Source organism: Oncorhynchus mykiss, chromosome 19, assembly GCF_013265735.2.
Source record: "Oncorhynchus mykiss isolate Arlee chromosome 19, USDA_OmykA_1.1, whole genome shotgun sequence".
In the NCBI taxonomy this organism is placed as follows: Eukaryota; Metazoa; Chordata; class Actinopteri; order Salmoniformes; family Salmonidae; genus Oncorhynchus; species Oncorhynchus mykiss.
Genome location: NC_048583.1, coordinates 28,638,841 through 28,659,367, shown reverse-complemented (window position 1 = coordinate 28,659,367; position 20,527 = coordinate 28,638,841). Strand labels below are relative to the sequence as shown.

General features: G+C 43.4%; 1 protein-coding gene across 1 annotated transcript; it reads left to right on the top strand.

Moving 5' to 3' along the window:
* Window positions 1-9,116: 9,116 nt before the first annotated feature.
* crip1 (cysteine-rich protein 1) lies at window positions 9,117-17,035 on the top strand. Its single transcript, XM_036954597.1, has 5 exons — window positions 9,117-9,447; window positions 14,530-14,624; window positions 15,297-15,354; window positions 16,504-16,557; window positions 16,768-17,035. The coding sequence occupies exons 1-4, from the start codon at window positions 9,408-9,410 to the stop codon at window positions 16,545-16,547; spliced, it is 237 nt and encodes a 78-aa protein (XP_036810492.1). The 5' UTR covers window positions 9,117-9,407; the 3' UTR covers window positions 16,548-16,557; window positions 16,768-17,035.
* Window positions 17,036-20,527: the final 3,492 nt, after the last annotated feature.

Genomic DNA, 20,527 nt, shown 5'->3' with positions numbered 1-20,527 from the left:
GGCACAGACACATGCATACACACACATGATAACCTACGCACTATACACACACATACACATGGATTTTGTGTTGTAGATATGTGGTAGTGGATTAGGGACCTGAGGGCACACACTTAGTGTGTTGTGAAATCTGTTATGAATATAGAATTTTTTTTATTTTTGAAATGCAATGCAAATAGTCTGGGTAGCCATTTGATAAGCTGTTCAGGAGTCTTATGGCTTGGGGGTAGAAGCTGTTTAGAAGCCCCCTAGACTTGACGCTCCGGTACAGCTTGCCGTGTGGTAGTAGAGAGAACAGTATCACTAGGGTGGCTGGAGTCTGACAATTTGTAGGGCCTTCCTCTGAGATCACCTGGTATAGAGGTCCTGGATGGCAGGAAGCTTGGCCCCAGTGATGTACTGGGCCGTTCGCACAACCCTCTGTAGTGCCTTGCGGTTGGAGGCCGAGCAGTTTACATACCAGACAGTGACGCAACCCGTCAGGATGCTCTTGATGGTGCAGCTGTAGAACCGCTTGAGGATCTGAGGACCCATGCCAAATATTTTCAGTCTCCTGAGGGGGAATAGGTTTTGTCATGCCCTCTTCACGACTGTCGTTGTGGGTGACTGTTGTGTCATCGGCAAACTTAATGATGGCCGTGCAGTCATGAGTGTACAGGGAGTACAGGGGGGGGACTGAGCACACACCCCTGAGGGGCCCCTGTGTTGAGGATCAGCGTGACGGATGTGTTGTTACCTACCCTTACCACCTGGGGGCAGCCCGTCAGGAAGTCCAGGATCCAGTTGCAGAGGGAGGTGTTTAGACCCAATGTCCTTAGTTTATTGATGAGCTTTAAGGGCACTATGGTGTTGAACGCTGAGCTGTAGTCAATGAATAGCATTCTCACATAGGTGTTTGTGTTATCCAGGTGAGAAAGAGCAGTGTGAAGTGCAATGGAGATTGCATCATCTGTGGATCTGTTGGGGCGGTATGCAAATTGGAGTGGGTCTAGGGTTTCTGAGATAATTTGTGTTGATGTGAGCCATGACCAGCCTTTCAAAGCACTTCACGGCTACAGATGTGAGTGCTACGGGTCGGTAGTAATTCAGGCAGGTTACCTTAATGTTATTGGGCACAGGGACTATGGTGGTCTGCTTGAAACATGTTCGTATTACAGATTCAGTCAGGTACAGGTTGAAAATGTCAGTGAAGACACTTGCCAGTTGTTCAGCACATGCTCGCAGTACACGTCCTGGTAATCCATCTGGCCCTGTGGCCTTGTGAATGTTGACCTGTTTAAAGGTCTTCCTCACATCGGCTGTGGAGAGCGTGATCACACAGTCTTCCGGAACAGCTGATGATCTCATGCATGTTTCAGTGCTCGAAGCGAGCATAGAAGTAGTTTAGCTCGCTTGGTAGGCTTGTGTCACTGGGCAGCTCTCAGCTGTGCTTCCCTTTGTAGTCTGTAATGGTTTGCAAGCCCTGCCACATCTGACGAGCGTCAGAGCCGGTGTAGTACGATTCAATCTTAGTCCTGTGTTGACGCTTTGCCTGTTTGATGGTTTGTCTGAGGCCAGAGTGGGGATTTCTTATAAGCTTCCGGGTTAGAGTCCCGCTCCATGAAAGCAGCAGCTCTAGTCTTTAGCTCATTGCGGATGTTGCCTGTTATCTATGGCTTCTGGTTTGGGTATGCACGTACAGTTACTGTGGGGATCACGTCATCGATGCACTTATTGATGAAGCCAATGACAGATGTGGTGTACTCCTCAATGCCATTGGAGGAATCCCGGAAAATATTCCAGTCTGTGCTAGCAAAACAGTCCTGTAGCTTAGCATCTGCTTCATCTGACCACTTTTTTATTGATCTAGTCACTTTCTGCTTTAATTTTTGCTGACCATAATTTTAGAATTATGGTCAGATTTTCCAAATGGAGGGCGAGGGAGAGATTTGTATGCGTATCTGTGTGTGGAGTAAAGGTGGTCCAGAGTTCTTTTCCCTCTGGTTGCACATTTAACATGCTGATAGAAATGTTGTAAAACTGATTAAGTTTTACTCCTAGGTGCGCCACCTCTGAGTGAGCGTTTTCTTGTTGCTTATGGAGGAATACAGCTCATTCAATACTGTTTTAGTACCAGCCTCTGACAGGTATATAAACAGCTACGGAAAATACAGATGAAAACTCTCTAGGTAGATAGTGTGCCCCCATGATTATATGGACTGGTAATGCAGGTTTGGTTAGAATAGAGTGCAATAGAATGAGTGACATTCAATATAAGCTACTTCATGAAAAGGAGAACATTATTTTCCATGAAAATGTTGAAAGTCGTTGATTTCATGATTGAATATATGGATTTTACAGGCAAATCCTACAGTGAGAGCCAGGGAAGCAACCTCTGGTGGGCAGATGGAGACGAGGACAACAACACAAGGTTAGTGGTTTTATGACTTACACATAAAAAAAACTTTACAAATTCTACTGTATAGTGTTAAATATAACCCTGCCTTGTTACAAATTCTACTGTATAGTGTTAAATGTAACCCTGCCATGTTACAAATTCTACTGTGTTGTGTTAAATGTAACCCTGCCTTGTTACAAATTCTACTCTATAGTGTTAAATGTAACCCTGCCTGCCGTGTTACAAATTCTACTGTGTTGTGTTAAATGTAACCCTGCCTTGTTACAAATTATACTGTGTTGTGTTAAATGTAACCCTGCCGTGTTACAAATTCTACTGTGTTGTGTTAAATATAACCCTTCCTTGTTACAAATTCTACTGTATAGTGTTAAATGTAACCCTGCCTTGTTACAAATTCTACGGTGTAGTGTTAAATGTAACCCTGCCTTGTTACAAATTCTACTGTGTAGTGTTAAATGTAACCCTGAATAAATAATTGCAGAAGATCACTGTAATCAGATAATAATAGGTTTTTATGACATAAAATGTCAATCATTTTCTACATTGAAACCTGTCTCTTGTTAATTTTTCAAAAACCACTGCCAAACATTGTGTGTACAGAGTGAAATGTGTATTTAAAGACATTGTAACCATTCTTTGCATAACGCTCAACACTGCTATAGTAGTTCACTAAACTACAGAGTATGCTGTCCATTGACGTTGTTGTCACTGGCTCTTCTGATATCAGATTCAGAATGAATAATAACAAGGTTTGTGGTAGTTTGAAAGGGTTTGATTCACGTTAGACCAGAAGTGTTTTCAATTCACGTGACCCAACAAGAAAACCTCCAGCTCTATGGTCATAGCACAGATGAAAAAGGAAGCTGTCTATAATAATAATGTTTTGTAATTAGCCTACGAATAGCATCCAAAGTTTTAACTGACCAGGTCATGAGATCAGGAAAAACTACAGGCCCCAGAAAAGACACATTTGAACTTTCTCACACCACTTTTGAACCTGTGGTGCCACCTCATCTTTCTACAGAACCTATGATGACTCCTGTGTGTTTCGCTCATTGTTTGGTTGCCATGGTGACTTCATTAAAAGGAGGGTCAGCGACTTAGCTATCTTTTAGAAAGAAGTCAACAGTGGAGGAGTACACAGAGGCACGCTCTACTGACAAGGTGTGTGAGTGTATGTGCATGCGTTGGTAGGTGTTTGTATAGTGATTACACACAAGCCCCCTTTACATAGATTCTAGTGTTTGTGCTTGAAGCGGTTGCCTATGAGTTAAAAATACAAGCATAGGTTACGACAAAGTAATATCCAATGGTCAAGGCTAAAGTGCTCCAAAAGGGTTAAAGTCTAGTTCTCTGGTCCTAGGCATGGTGTGCTACATGTTCTAATCATTGTACAAGACTGACAGGGCTGGGTTAGTCTGACAGGGCTGGACTTCACACGCTGATCTTTCACATGCTGGGCTGAGAATCAAAACACTCCCTGTGTTTCTGCCGAAGACATTTGTGACGACACCGCACAGTTATTACTGCAGTCACAAGTCAACTCAGCTCCTAAACTGTCCTACACTGTCTGTCAGAGACTGTAACCAACAAACAGTAGCTATGATCACATGGGTGGAAGCATGGTTACTAGGCTGTAGTTGGTCAACTACAGCCGAACCCAAGACCAGAGGGGTATACTACAATGTAGGAGCAATGAGTTAGCCAGCTATCTTTAATAAACCTCCCCAAATAACTATAGATTTTCTGGTTAATTAAGTTGTTTGGTTGTTGAGTCAATTAGACCATGCCAATTTCAAGCTTTTCTTTTGTAAAAAATGTAAAGTAATTTCAGAATATTTGTTCTACATTACATATTTGTATGTGAATTTTCCACAACTTTGTTCCGTGCTGAACATGTTTTATCTTTAATAAACATAATCTATAATAATGATCTAAATGCCCTCCCTGGGCTTGAGAATTTATCAGCTTGACATGTACTCTCACGGGTGGCCAAAAATAACTATCTGAACGCCACGTCCCTATTAAGCTACGCTTACGGTCTTCTGATGTCATATCTCAATAACCCAGCATCAATAACCCAGCATCAACAACTCAACCTTTCTATATTTGAAGAAAACAACCCAACTAAGTGACCCAATTACTGCAACCCAGCAGTTGGGTCATCCAAACAACCCAGCATTTTTTAGAGTGTGTAATTCATCTGTAGCCGTGTAGGAGTAGGAGGAGTGGGTTGAATCATATTTCAATTAGTAAATTACAAAGAAGCAATAAGCTGAGCTCCCTTCCAATCCCTTCCTTCACTCATATCAGTTCCCTGCTCTGGGTCATTCACATACTCAGTCTTTTCAGATACAGTCAGAAAAGCAAATTAATATTAAATTTCATCATAAATCAAACACTTTCCCTATCTCCTGCTGCACACACACACACAAACACACACACACGCACAAACACACACACACACCCTCCTCCCTCAGTACCTCCTTTGTTCTGGGAAGGTGTGATGTGATATGAAGCTGCCAAAACTGTGAGAACAAAATGAGGTATTTTCTAAAGGCTTGTTAATAATGCAATGTTTTCCGAGGAGGAACTATAGTCAGATTAGTTAGTGGAACAGTTAGTGGAACAGAGCATGACTTATACATATAAATATATGGATGAGCGATGACCGAGCGGCATAGGCAAGATGCAATAGATGGGATAAAATACAGTATGTACATATGAGATGAGTAATGCAAGATATGTAAACATGATTAAAGTGGCATTATTAAAGTGACTAGTGATCCATTTATTAAAGTGGCCAATGATTTCAAGTCTGTATGTAGGCAGCAGCCTGTGTGTGTGTGTGTGTGTGTGTGTGTGTGTGTGTGTGTGTGTGTGTGTGTGTGTGTGTGTGTGTGTGTGTGTGTGTGTGTGTGTGTGTGTGTGTGTGTGTGTGTGTGTGTGTGTGTGTGTGTGTGTGTGTGTGTGTGTGTGTGTGTGTGTGTTGTTGCAGTGCACACAGGTCCCAATGACAGGAAATGTGTTAACGATCCATTGGAAGGTGACTCTCGTCTCTCCCTCTCTCCATTATAAAAAGATGTTTATTATAAAGTTATTATTGTACGTTTAAAGCATGATGGACATATTCCACTCAAAACAACCTGTCCTCATATTCCCTCACATTACTTTTGGCAGTTTGATTTTCTATCATCACCGAGTCGCTAGCGCAGTAGCTACAGCATGAGGTGGACATGGGAGTGGGTTGTAATTGAAAGATCAGCACCTGCACACTCAGGAAAGAAACTGAGCTTTGAAACTGGGTGTCGCCTAGTGAGCAGAATAGGCTTCAGTGAGAATCAGCATGCTAAGTACAGTATGGCCCATCATGTATGTTGCAAACATGTTGTTACAGTTTTTATTTTATTTTATTTTTTTAATCGCTTTGGTGTTATTTTCAAAGGTTTTGTGGTACATTTTCACAACTCTTAGTGCAAAACTCTAAACTGGTCACACGTGTAACGCAGCCAGCCTTTCATTCAAACCTGTCATTGTGCACTCATTTGGATTGTAAACATCTCTCACCACACAACCATTGATTCAAAATACGTTTATTGTGAAATGTAATGAGAACATTGGTTTAATCACCAAAACACAACATAATGATATCTTTTCAATTTTGTCGTTTTAACTACCAGTTAATCCAATATCAAACAATGAAAGATACGTGTTTTAAATCGCCCTTTAGAAGTGTTGAAAGTAATACGCTACAGTACTGCCAGCAGCATACAACCCTGCATTCCACTGCTGGTTTGCTTCTGAAGTTAAGCAGGGTTGGTCCTGGATGGGAGACCAGATCCTGCTGGAAGGGGTGTTGGGGGGCCAGTAGGAAGCACCCTTTCCTCTGGTCTAAAATAATATCCTAATGCCCCAGGGCAGTGATTGGGGACATTGCCCTGTGTAGGGTGTTGTCTTTTGGATTGGATGTCTTGACTCTTTGTGGTCACTAAAGATCCCATGGCACTTATCGTAAGAGTAGGGGTGTTAACCCTGGTGTCCTGGCTAAATTCCCAATCTGTCCCTCATACCATCACGATCACCTAATCATCCCCAGTTTACAATTGGCTCATTCGTCCCCCTCCTCTCCCCTGTAACTATTCCCCAGGTTCTTGCTGTAAATGAGAACATGTTCTCAGTCAACTTACCTGTTAAAATAAATACAGTAGATTACAGTTTTCACATTAGGCAATATATTTACACCACCGTTCCAAAGTTTGGGGTCACTGACAAATGTCATTTTTTTGTCCATTAAAATAACATCAAATTGATTAGAAATACAGTGTAGACACTGTCAATGTTGTAAAAGACTATTGTAGCTGGAAACTGAAGAGCTCGTACAACGCTGTGTATTACTCCCTTCACAGACCAGCGCAAACTGGCTCTAACCAGAATGTAAAGAGGAGTGGGAGTCCCCGGTGCACAACTGAGCAAGAGGACAAGTACATTACAGTGTCTAGTTTGAGAAACAGATGCCTCACAAGTCCTCAACTGGCAGCTTCATTAAATAGTACTTGCAAAACACAAGTCTCAATGTCAACAATGAAGAGGTGAATGGGAAGTGACAGAGCTCTTATCGGACCAGGGCACAAATAATCAAATAATCAATAATTTTGCTCTTTATTTAGCCATCTTACATAGAAAACCTTATTTGTTCATCAAAAATGATGAATACCTCACCACAGGTTAATGAGAAGGGTGTGCTTGAAAGGATGAGTAGAACTCTGCATAACTCTATTACAACATACATGTATTGTGTAGTGTGTGTGGCAGACTTACAATGATGGCAAAAAAGAACATTTGAGAGTGAAGTCTGACCCTGGCCCTGGTGCTAGAGGGGGTACCCAGCTGGAGGGTGAATGTTTGAAGTGGAACAGGACTATAAACAGTTTGGGGACCACTAATCTAGATGAAACAGTGATAAGGTTTGGTGAAAAAGTTACAGTGTGATTTTGTGTGTTGTACTTAGTCAATTTAAAATGTGCTGAAAGTTTTGATGATCTGTTTTCAGTTTTGTTGTAAGAGTTGTGAAATGTTACCACATTCTACTGAAAATAGTACCAATGTGATAAAAAAAACTTTAATAACTGAGATTTATTGAAATTCAATTCAATTATTTAGAATATGTAGCTCAAACAGTACATTTTACAGTGTTAAATCAACACTTAAAGAGTTAATTTCCACACTACCTCCGAAAACATATGGTCCCACTCTACAGAGTGTAAAAAGTACTCTGATTATAATGTTACATTTTTTGTGTTAATGTAACACTGCGTAATGTAAAACATTAACACTGCATTACACTTGCCATTGTTCCTCACGTGTAAAACTACGGGGTAATTAATACTCACAGTGTTATTTCTATTCAACACTAGTGCTAATATAGAGTTAACTCCTATTAGTGTTATGCAAAAACACTGTTACAGTAAGTGATTTGGGGTGTTGTTACACTCACTATAAGCCAAATTGACATATTTTCCATGGTGCCTTTTCTTTTTGAGTGAATTGTAGAGTTAGCACCCATGACTGTATTTGTTAGTGACAGAGAGATAGGTGTTGAATTATTTCCTTTTAAATGTCTGTGGCTTTCACCAAATGAGCACCCAGGTAAAAGTTATGGCTAAAACTTTAACTTTATGACATTATATCATAAGGCCTTTTATTTGACATTTATTTAACTAGGCAAGTCAGTTAAGAACAAGTTCTTATTTTCAATGATGGCCTAGGAACACTGGGTTAACTGCCTTGCTTTGACCTAGTTTTACCCTAACAGTGTGGTTAGGAAAATGCTGGTTAATTTATTATAGGCCACCTCAGGCTGGCAAAGTGATGTCTAATTCCTTTTGGAATCCAGCTAGCGTTAGGATTAGCCTGGCACGAATCCAGATCTCGCAAACTTACATTTTATGTAAAAAAATAAATTATTTAACCTTTTTTTAACTAGGCAAGTCAATTAAGAACAAATTCTTATTTTACAATGACGGCCTACCCCGGCCAAACTCTCCCCTAACCCGAACGACACTGGGCCAATTGTGCGCTGCTCTATGGGACATAGTGTAAACTCGCGAGATCAGCATGGTTTATTAAGTTAGAATTTTTATTCACACTCAACCTACACTCAGAATGACTACCACAACCATTTAAACCGGAAAAAACATTTCAGTAACAGATGCAATAAATCTAACTAACTAATTGGTTTAGTTGAATTTTATCTTTGTGTAGCATAACAGTAATCAATCAATCAATCAATATACAAGCAAAAAAACAAAAACAAATAGTAAGTACAAGCTTCAAAAAGATCTCAGTGCATAGCATGCTGGGAAATATGGTAATGATAGGTGTAGTTTTGATGGGACTGTTTTACTCTCCACAGTGTAAAACAATAACTCTGGTTATTAACACCAACACTGAGGTTCTTTTAAATCTCTGTGTGTTAATTTCACTTTAACAGAGTGACTGTAACTCCTGAATCAACACTATAAATTACACTGAAACATCTGCACTTGCCAATTTGCTGTGTATGCACATAAAGGGGAGAATAAAACTCGAACTAGCCAAAAGAAAAAGTGCACAAAAAAGGTTGCTACAATGATTCCCTGACTTGATCTTAGGGGCACGCTCAACTCCAAATCACATGAAGAAATGTTATTTCCCCTGGCATAATTTTCGTATTTTACGTCTCTCTATCTCTTTCTCTTTCTCTCTCTCTCAAGCGCACGCACGCACAGACACAGATACAGACACAAACACACACACACACGCACACGCACACGCACACGCTGTCAAAGCCTCACCCTCTATTCCTTTCCACCGAACGTATTTCCTTCTCGGTATAAATAGGAAGGCGCGCACATCTGCACTTCACAACGAGGCGTGGTTTAGAACGGACAGGTGGGCTGCTGCTGTAATACTGCCGTGAACATTAGGATACTTATTTCACTCCCGGAGACCAACACTTTAACCTGCAAACATGCCCAAGTGCCCAAAATGCACGAAGGAAGTTTACTTCGGTAAGACATCTTTATTGTGTCGATCCAGATTATTATTCATTTGTTTTGCAATTAGTTTACTCAACATGCCCGCTTGCGTGTCACGTTTCCCATATGTGTCTTGCAGACAATTGGATATAGTTTTTCGTTTACTGTCTTTTCTGCTGCTTTCTAAAAGCTATTGAGAGATTGTAAGAGCGATGATGAACGCATCACTTGAGCAAATTCCTGTTATGAATTATGCATGCATCCACCCGAAAAATATTTTTGCTACAAATTTTTAATAACAAGTTAATAGCAATTCTAGTAAATGTAGTTGACTAGGCCTAAATGGTTAAGGACTGCAATGGCATTGCCCTTCCCGAAAGAGGAAGACAATCCTACTAAAATCCACTACACATAGTGTTTTTCCCTCGGAATAAAAGTAAACTCTAGAGATGTCCCATGGTGACAACATTTTGCTATCAGACTAGGAGTGGTACTGCAGGTCCTGCCAAGTCAGTGGATCAGCAGACAGCACTTATTGCATTAGGGAAGAGAGGGAGAGAAGGGATAAGACAGGGATAAAAGACTACAACCGGCATTAGGACACCCTAATACATCTCTCAGACCTTTAATGGAATATAAGATCAGGTTTGCTTTTGTACTTTTTTAAGTTGGAAGAGGAAGAAAGAAATGTCCTCGCTTTCATCCGGTTGGCCTCTGTCTGGAGAGGTCCATGGAGGCAGCAGGACTGATTGGTTCATCTGGGGGGAAAGAAGGAAGAAAAAGGACATGGCCATTTGATGTATGTCTTGATCCATTTAGCACATGTCCTTCATCTCCAGTAGTTGAACTCTTAGACTTAGTCATCTCTGGAGACACACAAAGCCATGAGACACAGTGCAAAGCCACAAAGCCGCTCTCTCGCTCGGGCTCTCTTTCGCTCTCTCTCTCTCTCTCTCTCTCTCTCTTTCTTACTCTCGCTCTCTCTCTCTTTCTTCTCGTATCTTCTCTCTATTTCTCTCTTCTCTCCTCTCTATACTCTCTCTCTCTCTCTCCCTCTCTCTCTCGCTCTCTTTCTCTCTACAGTAAGGTTGCCCTGTCAGTCAGATGAATTGACGCTGCTGGCTGGGGAGCCACACTTTCCTTTTTTCCTGCAGATTAACTTTCCCCCTCGGCCAAAACAAGCAAACCGATTTGTTTCAATCGTTTGTTCATGTATTGCTGAAAAAGCCCCAGTGAAAAAACAGCTTTGTGTCTCTTTCCAGCCATGAATTAAAATGTCTCAGGGCAAAAGGGCATTGAAGCTAAGCTATGTTTTCTTAAACCTCGAGTGAGTGCTATCAGTTTTCTCTTTCATAAATACGTCTTTGAAATAGTTGTTTCAAAAAGTTCTCTCTGTCATATCAGTTGTATAGCTGTGCTCAATGTAGAAGCTACAGTATACTGTCATGCTTGGGAATGCTTGTGCAGCGACTCTCCATCATCAAGGCGGAACCATTCACGATCTGTTCCACTGTAGCCCTGTTTTACTACCCGACCAGGCCTATTTCCTATTCACTGCCTCTCTCTACCCACCCGATCTCAACTCTCCAGAGCCCCCACCTCTCCTCTACCCCATCCCTCTCTCCCAGTGGTAGCTGAGCTCTCAGATGGAAGCAATCATGCTACTGCTGCCAGAGTCAGGGACTGATGGAGGGAAAGTACATCTGCTTCCAGAGAAAGGAGGAGGGAGGAGGGAGGGAGGGAGAGCGGAAAACAATCAAACCTATCCACCATCCCTGGAACGAGAGACAGAGACAAAGGGAGAGAGACAGAGAGACAGAGAGAGAGAGAGAAAGATGGAGAGAGAGAGGAGAGAGAGAGTGAAGCATGAAACACATGAGAATATCATTGCCAATAGACTGCCTATAGGTACTTATCACAGTGGGAGGCCATTCCTTCTCTTGCTAGAACAAATGCAGTATCTGCTGCGTGCCAACCTGGTAGCGACGAACCTACGAAATGCTTGTCAGTGGCCAATGACTTTGAGCCAATCAGAGAACCAATCAGAGAGCACGAACCCCCACGTGGGGCAGCCAACAGAACATTTTTCATTTTCTCCATACTCACACTTCATATGCAATGTGGGCTATGGGATGATAGCTAGCTAAGTGCACAGACGCAATGCACACAACACTAGATACTTCCTCCAAGCTAGCTTACCACTGTAGCTTGTATTGACATTATAATTAAAATAGATAGTTTCCATGAAACAGCTGCCTGTGTTAGCTGCCAAGTTAGTGCGGTGTACTTAGCTAGCTAGCTATGTTGTGCTAGCTAAAAATATGCAAACGTGCGCTAGTTAGCAAAACACGTGGCTATGGGCTGGCACTGGCAGTATGGGATTATGGAGAGTGAATTTATTTGTTTCTTGATCATCTTGCTAGGTTCTTATCTAGATGTGGCCATCTGGCTAGGATCAAAGAAGGGCTTTCTACAAAATAGCAACATTAGCGCAGATAGCTTGGAAACTAGACCATAAGCAATATGCACAGACATGCATTGCCAAACAACGCTACTGCCACTTTCTGGTTTGGAGTATTTTAACAAGGCTGAGTGGCCGACGGCTTCCAAGGTCTTTGCTGTGTGAACACAAACTAAACTGACTGCCAACACTCTGTTCAGAAGTTCTAACTCGTACTGTCGTCGGGAAAACGTTTGACAATCCTACCGGTGTGTCTGAGCTTTAAGAGCTAAAGAGGGGCTCCGGCCGTCACAGTCTGCAGAGAATTACCCAGGAACCAAAACGGATGTCATCCTAACGGAACCAATCCAGTGCCAGTGTTCAGTTTCGGGTGGAACAGTGCTTCTCAAAGGACTGCATTGTCTCAGTCAGGACATAGAATAACGAATGATTAGATACGCATGGGGAATGTACGATTTGTTTACATCATCAGCACCTCTGAAGCGTTTCCTTCACAGTCTTTATAAGTGATAGCCTGCTGTAGGTGTAGGTTTAATGTAGGTGCACCCTGAATTCGCTTCAGCCATAGAACGTGTGGAAGTAATAATGAAAAATGAGAGGCGATGTACCAGGAAGAGGGAAAACAGAAGTGCTTCGCTTCCTGACACGTGTCCCAACCGGGTGTCATATTAGTTCATCTTTTACAGGATGATAAACAGGGCTGCGGGAACTTTTCCGTCCATCATTCTTTGGAGGGTTGGATGTGGTGAATGATGTGTTGAATGCTTCCTCATCTGGGCGTGTGTGTGTGTGTGTGTGTGTGTGTGTGTGTGTGTGTGTGTGTGTGTGTGTGTGTGTGTGTGTGTGTTGGATGAAGTCCATTCATATTATTGCTCCACAGTGATGAGCAAATTGATGCAGACAGCAGATCAACTCATCTGTCTCTCTCCCACACACACACACACACACCCCAGTCAGTCCCACCCCAGTGACAATTACACCAGCATGCACTTTATTCACACACCCACAGACAGACGGACGGACAACAGCTCTCTGATGCCTTAGGAATGACCTGACTAGTCATAGCCAGTGGTCAGAACAGAAGTGAAGGAATGTTGCTCGTTTCATCAGAATAGACCTTGTTCATGTGTCGGCCACTGTGGGAGTAAGGTCTGTTAAACCCAACAGCTTTCCTTATGTTACCCTCTGACACTGTAACTCAACCTAAGACCCAGCAGCACTATTATAGTCTGGCCCAGCGTAGTGAAGCGGGACGTCCCTTCTCGGTTTCCTGATCCCCATGCCTTGTTATTGGAAGTAAAGTACAGTAATTAGTGTTGGCCCAGAGTGTTCCACCCATCCTCTACAGAGCCAGCTGGAATGCTGTAAGACTCCCTGACTGACTGCACTGACTGACTGACTCTTCTGACTGACTGACTGATTCTAGTTGACTGGGTTAGGTTAGTTCTCTGTCTTCCTGGTTTCAGTGTGGTGTAATCAGGTCCTATTATTATGTTTCTTCCTCCATAATTCTTCCTCCGTAATACCCAATGATTCGTAGGCCTACTGTGCATGAACTCAGTAATACACTGTAGTCAAATGCAATTCTGCAAATACGTAGAGACCTTCAGAATAACTTACAGTCATTCCAAAGGTGAAGCAAGAGCTCCCATGATGGATCTGCCATTCATTGCTGAAACATTTGCTTTAAATCTTTTCTTGAGTAAGACTTTAGCACGACCCTCAGGTCCATTCGTATCCACAGATGGTACTCATAAAGTTATTCTCCGGTGTGTTGTCTTTTTCTCAGGTTTATTTATGACAAAACTTCACGAGCGCGGTTTTGTACCCTGTGCACCTCCTGTCCGTAATGCTTGGGAGTTGGCCTCTTGTTTGGCATGGAGCGTGTGTGTGTGTGTGCGCGTGCGTATGTGCGCTCATGCATGTATGTGTGTGCGTACGTGCGTTTGGTGTGTGTGTGTGTTCAGTATCATGAACTGAGCAGCGTTTGGCTCCCATCAGACACAGTAAATTATTATTTGGCTCTCTCTCACGTTGCATCATGGGATAGGTCTCAGCAGACACAGCCCTCCAAGCTTGAACACCTCTTCTCATAAAACTCCTGAAACACATGACTATGGCTTCCCTCCCTGTTTAATGACCATCACCAGCCATGATGGCTGTTTGTTGCAAATCGTTCCTCACAGTTCAGCCCGGATATAAAGACTCTCTTTATCAGGTTTTTATGATGCCAAAAGGAGGGGAAAGAGGGAAGGGAGTGCAAATTCCATTGGGAGTCTCCCCTCTCTCTCTCTGTCTCTGTCTCTCTCTCTCTCTCTCTCTCTCTCTCTCTCTCTCTCAGAGGCTCAGCCAACCACCACACCCTCCTAATGTTCTTGTGAGTAACGCGTTATCTGTGTGTGTGGGTAGGGAAATTAACACTGTGCTGGTCCTAGGCAAGACCTGTAGCGTTTGACCATGGAGCTCACAGTTCCTCTGCAATGCAGCCCCAGTATGGCCCTGCAAGTCACATACAGTATCCATACCCTCTGCAGACCCCAATGCCCCTCTCTGTGTGTAACGGTGGCACTCTGTGCGATGTGGGAGGATGCATGTCGTTGTGAGTGGGCCGTGCCCATTAGCTAAACGTGTCTGTTTATCTCTTTGTCTCACAGCGGAGAGAGTGACATCACTGGGGAAGGACTGGCACAGGCCCTGTCTGAAGTGTGAGAAGTGCAGCAAAACGCTGTCGGCCGGATCACACGCAGAGGTCAGACGACACACACACACACACATGCCTCTCACACTGGATTATTAGCTGACAAATATTTCAATGAAAATAATGATATTGGGAATAAAAAATATATGTATGTTTGTTTGCTTTATCACAGATCATATTTCTCATAAAGTACCATTAAAGAGATTCCCCGGTACTTTTCTATCTTTTTGGCCAGTAGTTCTGAAAGTTGCACTCACGAGCCAAAAGTGGTCTCTGAAAAATGGGTACTATGTCACATATGTGGCGATATCTGCACCACGCCATTGCCCTCGCTCTCGTTCTACTGTGTGTGTGTCTTGCTAACTGTCACTCAAATTGCGAGGGGCTAAAGCTCATTGGCTAGAACTCAAATTGCTAGGGGTCTGGCCCACATGGGGGAAAATGGAGGAAAAACAGTCGCTTTCACACTAGGAATTTGATTATGCCTGTAATGAACGACACATTGACACATTCAGCCTAAAACGGGAGGTTTTAAAAGTATTAGTAGTCATTCCGGAGCATGTCTTTAAGCCCACATTCTGGTCCATAAATCTTTCATAAGAATTTTTGACCTATCACACAGATTGTGTAGAAAGTCTGGATACAATCAAAAATACGTTATTTTTAATCAGCCTGGTACTAATACAACTTGTACCCTCTCTCTCTCTCTCTCTCTCGCTGTAGCACGATGGCAAGCCTTATTGTAACAACCCCTGCTACTCTGCACTATTCGGGCCTAAAGGTGAGTTCTTCTTCATTCCTGGCTGTAATGGCCCTTGGTGCAAGGTGCCTTAACAATCTATCTCAGTAAAGATATCATAATTATATTACCATAACCCATATTACCTAGGGTGTTTCTATGTTGTGGGCTCAGAATACATGGAACAAGATAACAATTGATAAGTGGAGCTCAGTGACATTGGAGCCACGGCGTACGTACATCGCCCGATATACAGGCGCTTATATCCTGTATGGAAAGTCCAGGATCATTGTCCTCCTTACATGAACCTGTGACTGAATGAGCTCATTGTAACCTTTACAATACCCACCTCGGTGAGGTTCAGGCTTCCACAAATAACATTGTGGTCATCATGCTAACATCTTATCTATTTATCTCATTGGATATGGGTAACCTACCAACTATCTGCTCAAACACGCTCGTTCGCTTTAAAAAAGTACGCTAGCTCCTCGACACATAATGAGATAAATAGTTGGAATTGTCCGTCGGAATAGGAACAGCAGCAGTCAGAGCCGAGGTCATATCGCCTGGTCTTGTCGGTTCCACGTGGTGGCTCTAGAAGGGCTGCTGTGGAATGGGGTCAGAGACCACTGGAGTTTCCATTGTTGTGGTTCTGCTGCTCCCATTTCCTCCTGAAACTTAATCGCAAAATGTTTGGCCGACATACAGTATACAGTCTCCTGAGCCAATACACACACACTCTCTCTCTCTGTCTCTCTCTCTCTCTGTCTCTCTCTCTCTCTGTCTCTCTCTCTCTCTCTCTCTGTGTCTCTCTCTCTGTCGCTGTCTGTCTCTGTCTCTCTCTGTCTCTGTCTCTGTCTCTGTCTCTCTCTGTCTCTCTCTGTCTCTCTCTGTCTCTCTCTGTCTCTCTCTCTGTCTCTCTCTGTCTCTGTCTCTCTCTGTCTCTCTCTCTCTCTCTCTGTCTCTCTCTGTCTCTCTCTGTCTCTCTCTCTCTCTCTGTCTCTCTCTGTCTCTCTCTGTCTCTCTCTGTCTCTCTCTGTCTCTCTCTGTCTCTCTCTGTCTCTCTCTCTGTCTCTCTCTGTCTCTCTCTCTGTCTCTCTCTCTCTCTCTCTGTCTCTGTCTCTGTCTCTGTCTCTCTCTCTCTCTCTCTGTCTCTGTCTCTGTCTCTCTCTCTCTCTCTCTCTCAAACAGGTTTTGGACGTGGAGGAGCTGAAAGCCACACATTCACAAAGTAGAGCCACTCAGGTACAGGCCAGTGTACTCATTCCAAAGATAGACCCACCCCAATGATATCACTCCCATTCAAATAGACCTTTAATATAGAAACAAAACAAATACATTCAGACAATACATTCACCTTCACCGCCAACCTTAGCCTTACAAATGCTACAAACATTAGAGATTGTTGTTGTATTGAACAAATACAAAACATAACATTTTCTCCTTTCTTTGCAGGTTCTCCAACCACACCAAGAAGAAGGCAACTCTGCATTCTACAACGTCCTCCATACCATACTAAACCAAAACAAACAACCAAAGAAGTTCCTTTTCGGGAACCACCATTTTGTGTTATTTTCTGTCTTTGTGTTGTCTAGAGGAATCAGCCTTAATGCACAGCAGAGACGCTCTCTATTCCCACTAGTGGATCGGAGGGGTATACGAGAACCTCTCTGTTCCTTTACTTGTTCTTAAATTCTGATTAAACACTATTTTTCAAAATGTTTTACTCTCTCCTAATTCATTCATTTCTCGTGGTCTTGTACTTGACAAGGGTTGCGTTCCCCCCCGCTCCGACGTGGCATGCGTCAACCAACGGTTTGTGTGCCACATCATAGACGGTGTCGTCGACTGACAGATTGCTATAACATATGCTGTGGTTAGGTGATACGTAAAATACCTATCCAGGCATTGTATGATTTGGCAGGCATCAGCAACACCTGGGCAGAGGAACACGCCCAAGGTTTCAGTATACTTATAGTATATAACATTTCTCCTGTCTCAATTAGGCGCTCACCCATTATGACACTTGGTAGTTACATACAGAGCAATGGACATGTCCACCGTTGTGACAAAGTGCTGGGTTCGTTGTCGGAGTCAGGCGCAGGACACAGGTTTGGAAAAACACAAAAGTCTTTACTCAAAATATTAATAAAAAAATAAAAAAAACGGAATATCTCCAACAAGGAAACATCACGTAAAAGAGAAAACCCTCCAACACACACGGTAACACAAAACAATCACGGACCAAACAGAAAGGTAGACGAGAGGTTAAATAAGGAACATAGTAAGGGAATAGAAATCAGGTGTGCGTAATCAAGACAAATCAAAAAGGAAACATGGATCGGCGAGGACTAAGAAAGCCGGTGACGTCCGACCGCCGGACGCCGCCCAAACAAGGAGAGGAGACGACCTCCGCCGAAGTCGTGACAACCATGTTCCAAGTATGAAAGAGGAAAAAAGGAAAATAGCAGAACACATCACATCGGCATCAGGCCAACCATAGATAATTGTCCCTTATATTGTCAGTGTCCACATGCCTTGGCAGTTGGCACTGAACACTAACTCAGTCAGTAATCAAATTGGACTAGGTTGTGGACACAGGATTATGGACGAGAGCAGGAATAGAAATCGTTCAACATTGCAGTAAATGTATGGGCACTCTACTTTGATTCACACCCTTTGCCATGTCACAACGCGGCGATTGTTAACATTTAGCTAATGACAGTAAAAGAGAGGAACATAATTAGTTTATGACATGAAGTGTTACTAATAGATAAAAGTCCCTGTCTACACCCGTGGGCCAGGCAATTATCGTTGACATTAAGTGATAGGAATGTGATATAAACATTATGACCTTATCCTTGGGAAAAGAACACCCCTATCCACTTCCATGATACAAACATTCTGACATTATCCTTCTGAATAAGTCCCTATCCACTTCCATTGGCCAGGCCCATCCACTCATAGAGACATGATTCATGGGACGCAGCCCTCTGCTCTTTCTCACACCCACCCTGTCCACTAAACAGCTGGACCAAAGTACTGAAGGGAGGATGGAGGGAGAGAGGGAGGATGAGAGGTCTGGCTGGACCAGAGTCTTAAAGGGAGCGGAAGGGTGGGTCTGGGATTTATCCCAATCTGTCCCATGGCCAGAAGGGAAAGCCAGATACTTCCTCGTGGCCTTTGTAGCCTCCGCTGCCACACCCTGTTCCGAGGAAACACCCTCAACTCCACGGTTACGGCCAGCCGCCCGTTCGCCCTCCATCACCCAGCAGCTGGCTGGCAGCCGCCTCACTAACCTCCCTCCCTCCCATCCGCTGTCACAGGACCGACTGACCCACCGCTGTTACCACAGTAACAGACACAAACAAGACCCAACAGACACCCGACAACCGGCCGGCGCGGAACTCTCTCTGTCTCTGCCTCTCTCTCTCTCTCTCTCTCTCTCTCTCTCTCTCTCTCTCTCTCTCTCTCTCTCTCTCTCTCTCTCTCTCTCTCCTCTCCCCCCTCTCTCTCTCCTCTCTCTCTCTCTCTCTCTCTCTCTCTCTCTCTCTCCTCTCCCCCTCTCTCTCTCTCTCTCCTCCCCCCCTCTCTCTCTCTCCTCTCCCTCTCTCCCTTGCTCTCACCCTCTCCTCTTGAACAAAGACCTTCAGTGTCACTCTCCACTAAGCCATACCACAGACAGCTAGGCATGCCCAACTGGTCACAGAGAGGAAGGGGGAGGAGAGAAAAGGAGGGGTGGGGGAGGAGGGGTGATCAGTAACAACATCTGTGAAATGGTGCATGTCTCTCCCATCCCTTCTCTTATCCCTAATCTTCCCCTAACTGGTAACCACAATGAAAATAGAAGCTGAATATACAAATTCCATGCACATGCTCACTCAGATAAAATATACAAATTTACTTCAGTTGTGGTTGGAATATTTTAACATACTTCTCTCCGTGCCAACCACGTCAAAACAACTCGTAAAGTTCCACAGAATGACAAAAGACCAAATTGTTTTTTCCAAATAATTTTGGACGAATGGGGGAGAACAGGGTCTGTACTTTTCGAAGCAGAATGTTGCATTCTCTCTCTGTCTCTGTCTCTGTCTCTCTTTTGCTTTTGCTCTCTCTCTCTCTCTCTCTCTCTCTCTCTCTCTCTCTCTCTTTCTCTCTCTCTCTCTCTCTCTCTCTCTCTCTCTTCATGGCAATAAGCTTTCAACGCAGGGAGGACAGACTGCTAACTGCCACCACGGTAGTCATGTAACCCTTCTCGTTTTTTTATACTTTGGAAGTGAAACCTCCAGTGTGCTTGTGCTCTAAAGTCAGAAACGGTGTCCCAAATGGCACCCTATACCCTACTTAGTGCACTACTTTTGACGAGAGCCCTATGGGCCCAAGTCAAACAAATAGTGCACTATAAAGAGAGGGTGCCGTTTTTGTAGTCTGGAGTCAGATTAGTTCCTGTGGTGAGTCTGGTCTGTGCACAGTGACTCAGGATGCAAGTCAGAGTAATAACAAGAAACTGCTGTCTCAACGTGAATCCGTAGTCGTCTAATAGCAAAGGTGTGATACATGATGGAAAGATAGTAAGAAAAACCTTCAATGGGGAAAGCTAGAATAATGTAGTGTCTTGACACTTACCCTACTCATAGTCAAATCTTACCCAAGAGGTCAGGACTACTGCTACTTCTCTGTTCTACCTGATAATTCATTGTACCCACCTGGTTTCCCAGGTCCAAATCAGTCCCTGATTAGAGGTGACGAATGGAAAAAGCAGTGGAACTGGCTTCAAAGGCCCAGATTTGAGTTCGAGGGCTGTAGCCCCTACTTATGTTGGATAATATGAAGAAATGCGTAGTGCATTGGAGTGGAGATCTCATATGAGGCGTTCCTATTGTCTGCAGAATGAGGTATGGGACAACTCACATCTGTTTGGGTCAATTGATAAGAAGCCTACTGCTTTAGGACTCCCAAGCTATGGCATTGTACTAGTGAGAGGGCATCAGGCTCAGAACTGTTCAATAAGAAAGAAAGAGCAACTCTACAACTCAGCAAGATTACAAGCGCAGGCAGGCGGAGACTCAGAGGCTTCAACTTCACTGTTTTATGGCAGGATATTTCTCCAGTTTCCATCAGTAAAACACAATACTATTGGAAAGGACGAATTCTTTAAGACGTTATCAGACGCACTCAGAGTCACTGAGTCATGGGATTCATTTAAAAGAAGTGG